The following is an 18,817-nucleotide window of genomic DNA, read 5'->3' as shown; positions in this document are numbered from 1 at the left end:
ACAATTTGATATTTAATCATAGGTTTTATATGTGGAAACACGATGTGAAGGGAATTCAGGTTGTCGGCATTTTATTTAGTTTGTTCTAGTTGGTAATCTACGGCATTACAGAATTTTCATTTTCGGAGCAAAAATGTCAATTCATTTTTCATTTTCTTATTTTGCCACGTGAAAAGACTGATTTGCTAGTCAATTTTACAAATAAGGGTAGCAATGCAAAATGAAAAAAAGGGTAAAATATTTTAGCTTTTATATACACACACACACACACACACACACACACACACACACACACACACACACACACACACACACACACAAAATGGATATTCATTCGTTTGCGAAGTGAAATGTTCAAAAAAGCGCCAGTATGATTGATGATAATTTATTTTTGCTCCTTACAAAATTATATCGTATATCTTCGTTAGTGTTTTCATTATAACATTATAAAATTGATTTTTGGATAGTTTGAAATCAAAGAGGCTGAAATATTTTACATTAATCTTTAAGCTTTAAAATACTCATGATTTTTTGACACTTTATATAATATGCTTTTTTGTTAATGATAAATTGAGTTTTTTTCAATATTATTTCATTTATATACTTTATATAGTAACATTCTTTATATCTTGTATTTCGTAAGTTATGTGCCTGTACTGTATTTACGTTAACGTCTTTTAAATATTAAGAATAACCGAGTTTTGATTTTTATGTAATATCGTTTTTTATAATATTCGATGGCATATCAGTTCGTTTAAGTTAATATAATTGAGTGAAATAAAAAATAGACATTAAAGAAGAATCGCAAAGTACTAATAAACGTTACTGTGTTGAAGATGAGTTTTGAGTGAATAGTTTAGTTATTTATTTAAACGTGTGCCGATAAACTCAAAGACTTTAGTTTTAAGATTTCTCCAGACTAAATAAATGGAGAGACATTCGCTACGTAATAAAGTATGAGTGTATTTGCGTACGCTAGAATGACTATTATGACGCACTGCAATAGCTAATGAACGTAGGCTTATCACCTATAGTTGAAGGCAGAACAAACTTTACGCCTAAAAAAATTTCAAGTTTACAAAAAATTGTCCTTTTCGCGTAGGTTCAATTAAATCGATGCATCATCAAAAATATATACATACTTAAAAAGATAGAATAAAATTATCTTTAAGTATATCGAAGTTAAAGCAGCCATTAAAAGAATTGCGAAAGAATTTAACTATGGCTTGTAAAATTTCTAAAAAACAAAGGCAATTTGATGAAGAGCACGAAATAATAGCCCTGCCAAAAAAACATATTTTTGGTCGTCACTTTTGCGGCTGCAATCACGCGTTGGGAAAAATTGGTGCGAAAAGAAGAATTGCATTCTAACGACATAAAGCAACCAAACTATATACTCCGCTACAAAAACTGAATTTATTTCTATGCTGAGCCTTTTTGTCGTTACGAGATGAAAAAAAAATAGAATATTTTATGCTGGGATAGTGATTATTGAAATTGCATTGTTTTTGGTGCAAATTTTAAATGAAATTTTTTTCCGTGCAAAAGAAGAAATAAAAAAAGAAATAAAGGCACGACGTAAGAAAGTTACTCTCGCGTTTCTTGCGACAAAGAAAAAAGTTCCTCATTAAAAAAAAAAAGAAAAAGAATTAATAAGAGATATGAAAAAGCCGTTAAAGTGAGAGCCGTTGATGATGAAAAAGAAAGAAATTATTCTACTAAAGTAACAGCGTTATATCATAAAGAATGAAAAGCGGAAAATCCAAAAATCTTTCGATGATCAAAAAATAAAAAAATATAATAATATACTTCTTTGTAGTTGCACTCGTATATTTCGGCAGAATATTTAGTAGAGCGTCAATATTTAGGCATAAATAAATGAAAAAAATGAAACTCGTTCGATGTATTTGCATATCATTATTGCGAGGAAAGGTGTTTTTTTTTGTGAGAACCTTGTGTAACTAGCTAAAACGGGGAAATTGTCTACAAAAAAATAAAAGACGCTTTATTGAACCAAAATTTTAAAAGCGTACAAGAGGTTTCAGTTCCGTGTAGTTTTCTACGTACTACATGTGAAACTAATAATATATCGGTTTAAGTTACAGTAACATAAGCCACATATTACACATAAAACTACATAACCGAGTTCTGTTTGCAATCTTCAGTTGCAATAGATGTAACGCAACAAGTAATAGCCATACAGTTTAATAATTTACAGGTTAATAAACACGTACACCTAATGTCGTGTTTCGAATAAACATTTGCAAAGATTTCTCAGATTCTGCTAATCACATATCAAACAGCGTAGTATTGTACTGATGTAATCCTTTTAACATATTAACGTCTTCAGTCTTGCAATTGTACATTCGATATATTGCATCTCCAATCAAAAGAAAGAAAAAACATTCAATTAATAATATTTCTTACACTTCGTTGTCCTTACATATACATAGATATTGTGTAAAATATTCATATTCTATGTACATACCGTTGGCAGCTTTGTTACTTGTTTGTTGTTACGAGCATAAGTTTAAACAACGATTTATTTATTAATAAAATGCAAGACTATTATAAAGACGTCCCCCTTATCCTACAGATAATTGCAGCTGCTCGCATTCCTATATGCGAATCGCGCAAAGGCACAATTTGTACACCTTTCTCATGTATTCTCGCATGTTCGACGTAACCGTAACAGTATTGGTCGACTCGACAAGAGTCCCAAATCTCTTAAGCATAACCATAACCATTTAAAGAAAAAAAATTGTGTGAGCAAAAAATCAAGTACTACGCAAGTAAGTGTCTATGTAACGCTGTTTCCCTTTACGAGTTTTTTCAATAAATATATGTAAATAAAAAGATAACGACGCTGACTGTTATATTTATCACTACATTCGACATTTACTTGTCTTTAATTTTCTTTATTATTTTAAAGTTATGTTTGTTTTAATACCAACCTTTATTTTTCCTGTCTTCCCAAGAAGAAGATTAGCAGTAAATAAATTTGACGTATCCAGACTAATATGATAAATATATTTTGCAGATGAAGCAGTTTGCCAGTGGAAACTCAAGTACCTGCAAAGATTTCTAATTAAACAAAAAATGATAAATGCACATAAAATCAATTGTGTCCGAAACATCATTGTAACTAACAAACTCGTTGGGCAATCATATTTGGGAAACATGCACCTTTATCAAAATGTCGTTCATCTCAACGCACCCTCTTTGTTTCATTCTTATAATCAAAAGCCTTGTTCACTCTACAAAACGATTTTTCTTTTTACTAGCTTACTTCTCTGAAATAAGTTTACCACGGCGAGGTAGACGTGCTATTCCAATACCACCTGACATATTAAACGCAGCTCTAGCAGCTTTAAATGACGGTATGTCATTGAGGAAGGCTGCCGCTACTTTTGGAATCACCAAGTCCAAGCTTCAACGTATCAAGATACAACAGCGGCTCAATTCGTTGCGTATTTAAGAAAATAATCTCAGTGATACTTTACCAAATGTTGTATTTTGAGAAAATTTCAATTGCGTACTTATTTCACTGTAATATATCTGAATAAAATTATGTTGATTGATTTTCAAAAACCTCTAATTCTAAATTTGTATTAATGGAACTTTCGTAGAATCATTTATATGATTAATTTAATTCTTATGTAAATAGTACCGTAAAGGAATAATAATCATCGACTTTGACTAAAATTGAGTAGTAATATTTACATCATTACGTTCACGCGATATATTTCGACAGTGAATGTCGTACTAATGTGAATTATATTGACTTTTGTTTCAGGTATACCGCGGAAAAGGTTACCAATTAAAACAAGCGATGCTATTAAACCTTTGAAAGAGGAAGAAAAAAGCGATATTCATGAAGTTCTTATCAAAGAAGAGTTTGATGAAGACGAAGAGAGTGTACCAAACGAGGAGGTTGATATTTTCGAGGGCATTGGTCAACTTGACAACGAATTTCAACAATTTGATGATAATCCAGTGGTTCAAGGAACTAAATTAATCATAAACAAATCAACAAACCGACAAAGTTCAAGTAATAAAAGAAGCAAAGTAATATATTTAAAGTCTGCTCGTAGAGTTGAAGAGGTCAAAGAAGAATTGAAAATAGCCGAAAGAAGTAAGCATCGGATTGAATTTGAAATTAAAACAAAGAAGTATCTGACACAAAGTATAATAATTTCAGCTCCTGAAAAGATTCCTTACAAAGTCGTCATACCTAAAAAACAACACAGTTTGGATACCTTCGAAGGTTGGTGTATGCGCAATTTGACTCGTAATAAATCTTCAACGTCCAAACCAAAAACTATGCCGACGAAGCAACCTACCATGCGCGGTAAACCACCTTACCGCATGACTGCGAATTTACGAATGGCTTTGGAAGCTGTTGACGCCGGTGTTGGTTATGACAGTGCTGCAACAGCTTTTGGCATTCTCGAGAAAAGGCTGAGAACGATCAAACAACTTGAAATTGATAACCCGACGTGGATTTTACATCGTGAGTATATTCATATCTCATGAAAGGATCAAAGTATTTTTTTTGTAGAAGATATATAGATAACTTTTTTTGCAGGCAAAAGTATCCAAAAACAATCAATAGAAAAAGTGTGATCGGTCTCATTTTGTAATGAAGCGTTAATTCGTTAAATCCGTTATTCCTCTTCACGTGTATTCGTCAGTTGCAATTTTTCTTTAAAATGATTTAAAATGTGGTAATTTAAAAGACTTTATTTTCTTAGTCATAAGTACTATTTTATTTAAATTAAATGTGGACAACATACGATACTTCAGTATATTAATTAAAATTATTGTATAAAATGATAGATTTAACATTTTTGTAAAAATAATATGTAATGTGGAAGAAGATACCAATAAAATAAACTATGCCAATACAGAATTTGAATTCTTATGAATTATATTTACATTTAACCGTCATCATTCATCAAGATTTTGTTATGCTTATTTTTAATGGTTAGTTGCTTTCTACTGAATTCGCTGCTAATTTGGTTTTAGCATATTTTAAGTTCTCTTGCTAATTCCGCCTATGCTAGTATGTAATAGCAGCAGCAATCAGCGAGAGTATCACATCTATCTGTACACATGAATACATAAACCCTCGATTGTACGATAATAACACATGTTACCCTCGTGAATTTGCTATGGTGCTGCTTACAAATGAAGCGATGAAAAAGCAGAAGTCATAAATTGACCGTCCCATCCGAGTTTCGTAACATAAAATACGTTATATCTTTCTATGTTCTCAGGTAATTTCTATGAGCTTAATGCACAGAGGACCACGTATCCATGCCTAAATTGTGGGAAGATTTACAGTTACCACTCGAGTCTGTCGCGTCATGTGAAATACGAATGTGGAGTCGAACCTAAAATTCTCTGTCCTTTGTGCCCCTACAAGACTAAACATCGTTCTAGTCTTATTACTCATCTTAATGGGCGTCATAAACAACATTACAAAACGGAAAATATTGACGTTGATTTAAACAAAAATAGTAGTTAGTTGAGTACCGAGACTCATAAACAAATGTTACTGAAAATCAGTAGATAATTGTAACCATGTTTTTATAGAAAAAAATCGTACCAAGTTTATTGACGTTGTTTCGATTTGAAGCATTAAGTATTAGCAATATGATAATAAAATATGTACATCGTCAAGCTCATATTACGTTACAATGAAATTCATTGACAATTTATACTTATAATATGCAAGAAACTGTATCAATGTTGCGAAAAATTAGAATGAATGTGAGGAACAAGTCTTCAATTGATACATAATAATAAAATGTCATATGTTTATAACATATGAAAAATATGTTACATGCAGGGTACTTAGAGAATATGATTGTTTAGTTGTACATACGATTTTGCAGAGATAACCAAAATACCATTCTCGCGTACAAGTGCCAATCCTGTTTCTTATATTATCTGTAAATTTATGTGAATAAAGTTGTGTAAAATATGCATTAGTATTACCAATTATTAATTTCTTAATATTATTTACTTATTGTTCGTTGTAGTCATTTATTTTTGTTGATTCATACTCCGTCATTGAAAAAATATTGTCATACACGCCACAGAGCTCGAAATATAAATTTCAACGTTTATCGAGGTGAATTATGCTTATTATTTATTTTTTTTATCATGCACGATGGTTTTTAAACATAATTGAATGTTTTTCATCGTTGAATTTTTTCACATCATAACATCACTAATCTTTTTTCTAGGTATTCGCTGTCCGAGAAAACGCCGTTCACGAGGCCTTGGTATTTATAGTTGTGAGAACTGCCACCGTCGCTATTACGATCTCAAGAATCTTAAACGTCATATGAAGAATGACTGTGGTCGCAAATCGACCTATCAGTGCATGCATTGTCCTTTCATGTCTACGTTCAAGACTCATATACTCGCTCACGGAAGCGAACATTCCCCAAATGATTTCACAAGTGCTGAATTCTCAAATTATGTTACTGCTTATGAGACTGAATCATTATAAGACTAAATCTGTCATATTGCTTTTTAATGTATATTATACGTGATTCTATTTAAATAATAAAATTGATATCTTTTTGTGGTCGACTCTCTTTGATTGGTCAAGCTGTAGAAAATATTAGTGATGGTTATGCATTGAATAAAATGTATGAGGAAACATAAGATTCCAATGATCTATTATACCAAAGATAAATTAAAACACGTGACAATTGTTTTCATTGAATGTTCTGTGTCCATTTCATCAAAATCATTTCTGATTTATACAATTTTTTCCAGTTATCTTATTTTGTACAGACCACACATTGACCTTTTACTAACGTCCTTCTGTTACAGACCAATTCCAGTTTACTTATCCATGGCTTGTGAGCCATAATAATATGTGCGAACAATGTGGTAGATCGTACAAGCACAAACACCATTTGAAACGTCACCTGGAGTTCGAGTGCGGTGTGGAGCCTAAGTTTAAGTGCATGTACTGTCCACATAAAACGCGGTACCGAGACAGTTTGATGAAACACATCGCCGCCAGGCATGAACGAGTTTTGAGTCAATCTCACATAGCATAATCTTTTGATGAAGAATTTTGGAATATTCGAACAGCGGTTACAGTGGTTATATAGAACAGTCGCTGTGGAATTTCAGCATTTTAAAGGCGTTTTAAATGACGACATTTTTCATGTTACTGATTTCTAGTCTGAATTTCTAATCCAAAAATTAAAAATTTTGCGGTATTATTAATATAAAATAAATATTTACAAATATTCCAGCAATGATTAACGCACTATATTATATACTACTAAATTATACAGTTGCATCAAAAGACTTATTAATACTGTAAATATAAAGATGAATTTTCTAATAACATTAAATATTTTTCCAAAAAAATATTATTAATTGTTAAAGATAATGTACAAAAAAATTAATTAAATTTATATAAACATATTATTTAAAAAAAATGTGTATTTTCTTCAGCGTGTGACCCTTTACTAGTTGAAACCTCTACTAATTTCAACTTTTAAACATCTGGCTTTCACCATCATCAAATTCCTAAAACCTATCTATCTAAAATGAAAAAAAATGTTGTGTTGCTCACGCTCAAAACTCATAGCTAAACTCGTAGTGCACTTTTTCCTTATTCGCACTTCTTCCTCGACTAACCCACAAACCATTCCTTGTTTCAGCTCGCATTTACGTCAACACTCCGAAATTGACAGCAGCTGAACCAACACCAACCTATCGCCGCTTGAGATCCAGTGAAGGTGGCAGTTCATTGCTCAAGAGTAATAACAATTCTCCTTGGATCCCACGAAAATATCTTTGCGCTGATTGTGGCCGCATTTTCGGTATTCGTGCATCGCTGATGCGTCATCGTGCTTACGAATGCGTCAACAACCAGCAACCAAGTCAGCAATCGCAAAATGAAGTTGAAGCTGAACAAGAGGTAGTGGACCCACCTACAGTCACCATAAAGAAGGAAAGACCATCCATGCCTACTATGAGTAGATCTAAGAGGAAGCACGTTTGCAATAAATGCAACAAATGTTATGCATTCTTTACTTCGCTCTGGAGACATCAGAATTACGAATGCGGTATCGAACCTAGGTTCAATTGTACCGTTTGCAGCGCCAAATTTGCTCAAAAGAGCAATCTTGATAGACACGTGCGTGCTAGGCATATGTCATAAATCATAGGTTGTTTTTTCCTCGTAATCTTTACTGATTTTTTTAAATTTTGATTTCAAGGTTTTATCATTGAACTTAGTTCAATCACTAATCCATTGTGTTTTCCACTTCAAATCACGTACGTAATTGCCATAGATTTATTTGGATAATTTTCTAAATTTAACGTTGAACGACAAAATGCTATTTTCTAATTAGTAACAATGAGATTTGCTATTGACATTGGAAAGAACTTTAAGTATGCCTTAAATTATTATGTGTGTGAAACAAAAAAGGATTAGCTTTTTTTGCGATTAAGATGGGATTAAGGATATGGGTTTTCAAATTATGAAAATTATTTTTTGAAACATTTGTATACTTTACCAAATATGTGTCATGACTGAGCCGAAATTAGCTAATAACCGTGCTCATATTTATTAAATTTACATCAATAACCTTTTCAGAATATATCTGAATTTTTTTCTTGCTCATTATAGGTCGCAAAATTTTAACTAATAAGCATCACAAATCAGTACTAAGCAGATTTATTCATTAGCTCGACGACAACAAATTTGTTCACAACAAAATTTATATTTTTCTAGTTGTATATTAATATTTCACAATGTATCAATGTTGAGTAAATCACATTTCCGATTGAAATAACAGCTATTGTATTATACCTTCGCACGTGTACAAGATTAATATGGTCTATACTCACCACGATATAATTGTAAAGTACTTAAAATAAAATACATCGATAGCCTATGCGTTAATAAACGCACTCTGACTGACGTTGTGTGTAACTTTTCAGTTTTTTTATGACGACCTTTCAGTGTCTTTGAATTGTACAGAGCGCTAATAGTCATTTCTTATCTTTTGTAAAATAAAGTTTTCTTCGATATGTACAATTAGAAAACGAGTTACTAGCATTGCAATAAGATATTGCAATATATAATTACGTGATGGGTATTGTTCATCATGCAATATTATTATTGCTTAAAGGATTGACGAGGAAAGGGCATTTGTATGAAAAATCTTGTATCAGAAATGGTGATTAAATAAAAATAACAGTCAATTAATTTGGGGTTACTGGGTTTTTTATTGCATAACTTTCACTCTTTATCAACTCTGTATTATTCATGGTGTAAAGTTTTCTTTAAAACTTAACCTTCATTATATCAATCTAAAACTAACAAAATTTATCTTTTCTAGATGAAAAAGCTATTTGAAAAATTTTGTTCGTGTGTTGTCTTTCTACTATGATGTTTACGTCCTATAATTCTCACTTATAAAATTTTATAATTAACTCAAAAAATAATCTTCTTTCCTTCAGAAATCAAGATAATGCCACGCTCACTTCAAGAATACTATCGTGTCAGTCGTCGTTGGACTTTCACCAAACGCAGTAACAATGTTGCACAGTCTGTCGAACAATGTCATAGATGTCCAAAATGCTGCAAGGTTTTCACGACGAAGCGTATGTTAATGATACACACGCAAATGGAATGTAATCGTATGAAGAGTTTTGCTTGTAATATGTGTCCAGGAAAATATAATGAGCTTACAGCATTGAGGAGACATCTGAAATATAAGCATAATATTTATGTTCCGCCAACTAGTCTGATGCCAAGAAAAATTTTTGATACCGTTGTTGTGACTTCAGATTTTCATGTTAGATAGGTCCAAGGGACAAATTGCAATTTGTAATGACTATTAGTACTGGATACCAACCGCGTTGCGAATAATAACATAATTTTTTAATTTTATTAACTCTGGAATTTCATGTTTGTTTATACTCGGAAAAGTTATGTTATGTAAATTTTTGGATGGTTTATTGCCAGATGTGACAAATTTCCTAATATATATTATTGAGCTTTATAAAACTTTTACGATTGTAGTAGAAAATACGATAAATAAAATAGTTTTAATGATTTATCTGATGAGTTTCATTTTAGTTCACGGGATCTTTAGATTGACAATATCAACAGGGCACAGCAAATAATGAATTTCTCTTTTAAAATATTAAATTTCTCACAAGTTTGTTTTGAACTCTATGCATATTGAAAATTATTTTAACCTCGCTAACCAATTCACGATTATTTTTTTTTCAGGTTTCTACTTTATTTCAACAAGTGCCAGTTACGACACTTATTCGACCCTTCAGTGTCAGTCTTGTGGGAAAAGCTACTCGTTGAAGCATAATCTTCAAAGACACGTAAAGTATGAATGTGGTGGCCGACGACTTTTCTTTTGTCATCTTTGTCCGAATAAATACACGCAGAATGTCAGTCTACATCGTCATCTTCTACATCATCACAAAATCAACATGAGAGAAGCCCGAGATAGAAATAATTACGGTGACAGTTGACGTCAAAATTAGAAAAACATACAAACTTAATAAATTTAGCAGTACTTGTTTATACATTTATGACAGTAATTTTAGGACAAATTAGAAATATTAATTATTAAAGTAATTGTATCTCATAATGCATAAAAAAATAAAAAATAATTTAATGATATTTGCCTGTTTGTAATAACTTTGACAGGTCCAAAATTTGCCAGAAGGTGGTCACAAAAACTTTTGGTTTAGGTCTAAAAGTTCAACATATCTTCCTATTGTCCGTTGTAAGTATTAAATTAGAGAAAATATTCTTGCACAAAACTGCCTCATATTGCATTTCCTCAACTGGTTTCTCTTTCTTGTAAATTGAGCGCTGCTATAATGGAAATGGGGACACTTTAATTTTTTTTTTCATTCTCATTCTAGTCAACGACCACTCGAGCAAACGATACCACTCACACGAATTTCTATTTTTTATTTTTCAGGTCTAACACACGTCTGTCAGCGCTGCGGTCGCTGTTATCAATCAGTGCACAGCCTGAAGAAGCACATGAAATTCGAGTGCGGTGGACGAAAAAACTTTGCCTGCGATCTTTGTCACAAAAGCTTTACACAGAATGTCAGTCTACGTCGGCATTTGTTGCAGTATCACAATATTTTTCGACCACCTTTGAAATCTTGCAAGAGATATAAGACGTAATGAATGTTCCGTTTGGATTTTGATGAAGAACTCGGAAAATTTTTCCTGGAATTGTTGTACTTCATTAAGTTTTTCATAGAATTTTGTATCAATGATTTTTCGCTATATTTTAAATTTGTTATACAGTATAAATTTTTACCAGATACATAACAATGGTACAGATTTGAGAATGAGGTATAAAAACAGTCAGTTGCTGTTATTACTCAAATTTATTTATTTATTTTTTCAATATATCACTTTATCGAATTAAATTTCGAATAGTACTCAGCTGAAAACAATATAACTTGAGCAAAAGAAAATACAAGTCTACTAAATATTAGTAATCATGTCATTTACGATAAGCGATGAAAAATGAGAGTTTATTTATTACGTAATTAAAGTACCATGTACCTTTATCTTACATAGATTATTTCCTTACATAGAAGACATTTATTTACAATGTGCGTAAGTTGCTATTCAATACGCTAGATGCTTCTCTTTTTGACGTGCCTTTGTAATTGTACGATAAGCTTATTGCTTTTGCCGACAACAAAACTAAATGCTACGATTACTTTAAGAACCTCCGACTTAAAAAATTTATCAGATCAACGTTGTCTATCATTTCACACTGAAATTTGATTTTTAGCTTTATATTTTGAAAATGTATTTTCCTAAAATACAAATATTAAAAACTTATATTGAACATAAGAATGACATGTAACATTTATTTATTATCCTAAGTAAGAAGATATTATACATAATATATACAACTTTCATCCTAATGAAAATTTAGGTAAACCTTTTGATTAAAACATTTCGATTTGGAAATAGCAAATTGTGTTATGCCAAAAATATTGTAAGATGTACAGTTTTTTACTCTTTCAAAACGATTTCTTAAATAAAAATTAATTTGCAGATAAACACTACAAAGAAAAGTTTTAACTAACGTAAATCTGATCATTTCTCCCTGTTGCAGTGGTACTTTTCTGCAACAGTCTACCCCCAGAAGTGTGGCAGGCATGCAAACGAAATCTGTTGTGCTTGAAATGCTGTAAGAAATATAGCGACTGGCGAAGCTTAAAGAAACACATGAATTTCTTCTGTCAAGTGGAGCCGCAATACCAGTGTCCGTTCTGCAATCACCGAGCGAGGATCAACACTTTGCTCAAGTACCATATCATGCGTGAACACAAAGATCGTCTGTCCACTTGGTTTGAAAAGCCAACAGAGCAAACTCAATATGCAGTCAAAAAAGAGTCTTTTTATAGATAACGTGGTCGAAAAAAGTCTTATATTTGCTAAAAAGAATGATTATGATATGAATGCTTTGTAAAATTTCTGCGAGAGTGTGATAGCGAACGTGATTTTGTGTCGTATATTTTAAGTTTAAGCGAAGCTAATTTTACTGTCCTATTTATTTATATTTATTGACCATTTATAAAAAATTTTGATAAAGTTTTACACGACTTCATTTATACAAAACTATTGCTTCTTCATTCAATTCAGTTGTAATTGAGAATAATTTTGGTATTTAATTTGAATACTTTTCATTTTATTAGTTTATCTTAATCGCCAATTATGAAGAATAATAATAAATGTAATTAATTCGTGTTTACTTTCGAATAAAATGCCAAAATCTAACATTTCTTTATTTACTCAACCTATGTTTTCCCTCAGGTTAGTTTTATAATCGGCCGACTGAAGATAGTGGGTAGTGTAATTTTCGATGTTGACAAATCTACAATATAGCAAAAAATTTGAAACATAAAAAAACTTAGAATTTATCTAGGAAGATATTGGCTCTCGTAACTAACAGCCCGAACTTGAAATCTCTAACTCTTAAACTTGAAGTATTGCGTTAACACTGTTCGCTTTTTTCTGTTTCAGTTTACCACGTGGCGAAAAAATATCAGAGATCACACCAGCAGTCTCACGTTTGTCCCCATTGCCGTACAAGCTTCCAGCTTGGCTCGCTACTCAAGCGTCATATTCAATTTACTTGTAAACTGAATTCTCGCTCTCTTTTCCAATGCAACCTATGCAACTACAAGAGCATGTACAAGGCCAACGTCGAGCGACATGTACGTAATGTTCACGACCGTGGCAGTGTCAAATTCACTTGTCAGCTCTGCAACTTTCGCAGCAAGTATACCTCCTGTGTCAGGAGACATATGAAGACTTTTCACGAACAAGACTGTACAGCTTTTCCTGCTTTTGGGACTGAGTGAATTAAAGTGTGAGGTAACGATTTCAAAAGGTCCTCATTTTCTCTACCCCGTTTACCTGAATATGTATTTTATAATGAATTTGAGATTATTTAATCAGTTTTTTTTAGTATATTTTTATGCCGTCTGTACTATAAAATAATATTTTTATTCTATGATTTTTAACAAAGGTTCATAAATTATTATCATATATTTCCTAATATTACTTAATGCCAATGCTAATACTTTCAAAAGACTCGATAACTGTACTTTTGAGAACTTATTAGACTTAAACATTAATGCCAACGATCTAGTTTCATTTCTATGTAAATTAATTATAGAAGAACTATCATCGTCGACCGAGTATAATAATATATCACAATAATTTAGTTCTTAATTGAATGTTGCGCTTATTAAATTATGATTATTTTTATGAGAGTGTCTTTTATTTCAACATAGATAACATGCGAGAAAACTATATTTTATAATATACCGATCTTTAAGACCGACCAACGTATACTTCTGTAAAACAATCACTAGACTTAATTTCGAATAGACTACAATAGATTTTGATTAATATTTATTGAAAAATAACTGTTAGAGCATTCTTGAAATGCGATCGTTTGTAATAAATCCGTAAGTTGTACATAATAAAACTTGAAAAGAATAAATCGATAAACTAATGTTACTTGTTTGTAAAAAATATTCAAAAACAGAAAGATTATCGTCTAATAAAGCTATTTGTTTTGTTGAATTGACACGAAAGAATGACATCACTTCATTCATATTACGTGAGTAATGATTTCGTAATTGAAAAAAATCAAAGTGCACTGGTAATTTTCATACATAAAACATTTTTATTACAGATTAAATTCCATTAATTTTACTCAAATTTCACTAATAATATTATCTAATTCTGTTTCAGTGATAAATCACAAACCATGGTATGCAGAATTGATTTTGAATATTGATAATACACGAAATATTTATTTCGATGCCTAAATCAATACTTTTTGGGATTTGAATTAGCTTCTTGAGTACAGTTAATTAGTCAAGAATCAGAATCTGGACCATAATTCATATGAAGATTCTATTAGTAATGAAATCAATTTAAAGCATGAAGATATTGCAACATAAATGATTTATTCGAAAGCCTTTTTCACTTCTATTTTTAAATTTTTCAATAAAAATATCATTTTTTTAAGTTCAGAGATAAACACCAACAAATAAACCTGTTTTTAATCAATTTCTTCATCCAAGACAATAAAATATGCAGATTTCCTTGTAGTAGCATCTAGTCGTTTGATATTACTCAGAGTTTTCAACACATTTCTTAGCAATTCAGAATTGCCGAACTCTACTAGCAAATAAAATTTGCAACGTAGTTAAAAAAAATCTAGTAGAACGCATTGCTTGACCCGCTGAGTGCTGACACTGAAGTTGAATCTCTTTGCTATAGCAATCCTGAGTCTTCTCCCGTTCGCAAAATGCAATCTCGAAAATTCATAAATACGTCACTGACTAATCAACCGAAATCTGTTTGTGTTCGCAGCCTACCGTAAAACATACGTTGGCGAGCACATGCTCGGCTACACTTGCACTAAATGCAGCAAGTTCTACAAGATGTGGAGTAACTATTTGAAGCATAAGTGTGAGCCGCCACAGTTCAAGTGTTCCCTCTGTCCATTTGCTGCCTTCAAAGCTTTCATCCTTCAAGCTCATCAGGCTGAGCAACATTTCAAGGTCTCGTCACCAAATACATGAGTTTTGCTGCTCGATGGAGCTAATAAATTTTAGACTGTGTGAGAGTGCTTTTTTGTCTTTGATTTTTTTTTAGATTACAATATTTAATTTAGCGGTAGGTATGATTAGTGTTAGTCGATTGAAGCTACAACTTTTCGATTATATTGATTTCGATGTAAATTTGTGTTAAGTTGCAAAAAGATAGTATTGATTTTATTTGCTTTGATTATAAAACAATACGTGATCAATGAAATGTAAAAGTATTTATGACAATTATTTATTTTTTTTGAAAAATCGATCATGTATATCGTTGGGAATATCATTCTCGAGTCAAATAATTGTAAGAAAAATTCGAAATAATTGTTTTTTTTTTATTTTTATGAACTTTATTTGTTATTTATTATTTTAATCGGATCTCAAATAACATATTATATGTATATGTGTGTGTGCGCGCGTGTGTCTCTATATATATATATATATATATATATATATATACACGTACATACATATTGAAATAAAAATTGCATAAAATTATGCGTTCGCAAACAAGTTTATTATATTAAAGAAATTATATAAGATTAAAAGTAACTCAAAAGTGCATATATTTTTGTCATCACCAAGAAATGTACAAAATTTATATTTAGTATGTACAAATTGTAAACAAAATTTCAGCTATGTTCCATGTTAATTGATAAATGTAACACAATCGATAAACATCACACTATGCAGTTTGTAAAGTCAGTGAGTAGGAGCAACGAAGATATTTATCTTCGTCTGTAGGAGTGTGCACTGCCTAGTCCTTTCGTGGTGTGGTTATGTTTAAAGCTGCAGCGTATAAGTTCTGTACTGAACGTAAACGGCAAAAGTATTGACATGATTTAATCAAAATTTATTTAAGAAACTTATTTAATTTCGTTGTGAAAAATCCAAAAATATATACAGATAGGTAGCAAATGGAATGATATGTCTATGTAAGCAACGTTCAGAAAATCAGCATAGACAAGAATATAATGGCATAGTTCCTCAAAGAATTATTATTTTATCTTTGTGAAAATAGTGTTTAAATATTCATATAAATTAAGATAATTCACATTGATATTTTTTCGGGCTTTAAGTTATTTTGCTATTGCATAAGGAAATATATTACCACTTACTATCCGATATTTTAGAGTAACTTTAAATTATAATGTATGATTTATTTTTGTGTGCTATATTTGTCTATGTATTTTAGTAATTCTGCTAAATAAAGTCTGCAGAAATGGTTGAAATAACTGATAAAAATAAAGTTGTTCCGTTTTTGTTTTCAAAAATACCTCAATACATTACGACAAAATTATCATTTATTAATGCTTGTTTAATTTTTACAGAAAAACTTGTATGGTGGCGCCATTGATGGAATGAAAATAATTTTTTACCTACATTACTAACTCAGGCAAAGGATTCTACTTCATCAATTTTTATAAAATGTAAATATGGTTTCAATGTAAATAAATTCAACCACAACATTTTTCATAAATAATATTTTGCAAATCCATTTCGGTTCTTTATTTTTGTAATGATGTGATTGTTGTTCGTCATAATAAACGTCTCTAAAAAATGTTACATTGTTTCAGTAAATTTTTCAATTTTCAACTCATATTTTACTATCTTTTTCAGTTGATGAGCATCCGAAAGAGTGTCACATATGCCCTAGATGTGGAAAAGTTTATGCATATCTCAGAAGTTTACAAAGACATTTACAAGAGGAATGCGGTCAAGCACCTAAATACCAGTGCCCGTATTGCAAAAAGAGGTGTAAATTACATTGTAATCTCATAAAACATATCCGAAATAGACATTATAAGTACAATAATTATTGATGACCGATTGGAAAAACCAAATTAAAAGAGTGCAAGTCCGAAACAATGTAATATTTAATTTCGACATTACTTAGAGTACTCGCAAGGTAAATTATTTTGTTCATTGATAGCGCTATCAGTGCCGTTAATGAGCAGGTCAATTTGAAGCAAATACTATGTGATTATTAATTTATAAGTATAATATTTTTAAATAATATTTTAGATAAAACATGTAAATAGTCTGTAAAAAATAAATTATTACTAACAAAAGTTTTATTTATAATTGATTTCGTATCTTCCCTTCGTAGTTATATAAAGTAAACACTTTATCTTTCATTATTTACTAATAAGAAATTCTAGACTTTTGCCTCACTACAATCGATTTTTCTTGCAGGTTACCTCGAGGAAGCGCGCAGTATCTGCATCGCTTGTCAAAAGTCGTACAAGTGGAGGAAATCACTAATTTGACATGCCAGAAATTCACCAGACTGTTGGCCGGTACTTCTGAATTCCAATGATGAGGAAATTGCTCTTAAGATACGGCATAAAATTCTGTATGGATCACATATAAAATATGTGGATCGAGAAATAGAATATATGAATTTAAGCAATTCTTAGTTGTGATAATTGATGCAATTGATTTTTGTATGATTGTAGAAACATTATGTTTCACGTTTACATTTAATTCTTCACTAATCATTATGTGATATTCCATAATATCGTTGTGCTTAAATGTAACACTCTCTTTTTAATGTTATGCGATTATGTATTTCAACTTATTAAGTGCATATATGTGATAAAATAATTTTTGTAATATCGTTTTGTATTGTATATATGACGAGTATTATCAACAGTAATGAAAACAAACTTAATGAATATAGTATTGAAACAATAAATCGAAAAAATCTTTCAATTTTTCATTCGTACTTTTATTCTAATGTATAAAAATAATTTAGCAGCATTATTTGCTTTTCAAGTAATTTTCAAGTATTTTCAAGTCGTTTTTTTTTATTTTGAAAATCTACATCAATTAAAAATAAATAATTATAGCAGACTCATCAATTTGACTAAGCAGGTGAAAATTTTGGCTCATACTTTGAAAAATTCATCGTTATAGCGAAATATCCATCTTTCATAACAAAGCTATCTAACTTGAATCATAAATCATGTGTGTGTATCATTTTTATTACAGCTTATTAACTTGTACTGAATTATTATTACATAAAGTAATTTGTCATCACCATACTGACATTTTATTTTTATTTTTCACGTAGGTTATCGTCTGGACAAGAGTCTCATGAGAACATTCAACTGCGAGAATTGTTTCAAAACATATAACGTTAAATCGTCATTACTACGACATTTAAGGCTTGAATGTGGAAAAATGCCTCAGTTTGGTTGTCCATATTGCCATTACCGAGCCAAGCGGAAAGATAATTTGAGAACTCACGTGGTCGGCAAACATAAAACTAATGTTCTTTAAGAAAAAAATACGTTTTTGTAAGTCTGATGACATCGATTTGGAATGAATTTATCTCAACAAAAAACATGTATTATGAATGTATATTATAATATATATAATAACTCTATATATTATAACTTAATTTTGCATTTCACAACAACTAATTTTTGTTCATTATAAAAAATATAAAATTTAAATAAAAAAATTGATTCTTGTAGATGTTTATATTGATTTTAATTTTAAGATTATATGTTATTTAATGCATACTTTTACCATTTTAAACAACATATGAATTATAATGTTACAATTATACGTTTACTATCTCTCCGATTAGTACTAAAATTGTACTGATTTTATAAAAAATATTTTATAA

The 18,817-nt window shown here is 30.7% G+C and overlaps 1 protein-coding gene across 23 annotated transcripts in view; it reads left to right on the top strand.

The window, feature by feature from the left end:
- LOC131666881 (longitudinals lacking protein) overlaps positions 1-18,817 on the top strand; it is a 140,016-nt gene that overhangs the window by 61,751 nt on the left and 59,448 nt on the right. Inside the window, exons 7-9 of one of the 23 annotated variants that reach the window (XM_058939895.1) lie at positions 3,797-4,135; positions 4,202-4,513; positions 4,589-4,718. The exons of 15 other annotated variants lie outside the window; for them this stretch is intronic. In XM_058939895.1, coding sequence (XP_058795878.1) covers positions 3,797-4,135; positions 4,202-4,513; positions 4,589-4,626 — 689 coding nt within the window. In that variant the 3' untranslated portion in view covers positions 4,627-4,718. Of the gene's footprint in view, positions 1-3,796; positions 4,136-4,201; positions 4,514-4,588; positions 4,719-5,279; positions 5,546-6,852; positions 7,101-7,700; positions 8,219-9,510; positions 9,873-13,084; positions 13,441-14,953; positions 15,181-16,800; positions 17,019-18,817 lie in introns of those variants that run through there. 7 more of the 23 variants (XM_058939942.1, XM_058939940.1, XM_058939911.1 and 4 more) reach the window with 7 other exon arrangements.

This window comes from Phymastichus coffea, unplaced genomic scaffold (genome assembly GCF_024137745.1).
Source record: "Phymastichus coffea isolate CEN01 unplaced genomic scaffold, Cenicafe_Pcof_1.1 PCOF00062, whole genome shotgun sequence".
Lineage (NCBI taxonomy): Eukaryota > Metazoa > Arthropoda > Insecta > Hymenoptera > Eulophidae > Phymastichus > Phymastichus coffea.
The sequence above is the reverse complement of the archived record's forward strand: the minus strand, read 5'-3'. Positions and strand labels throughout refer to the sequence as shown.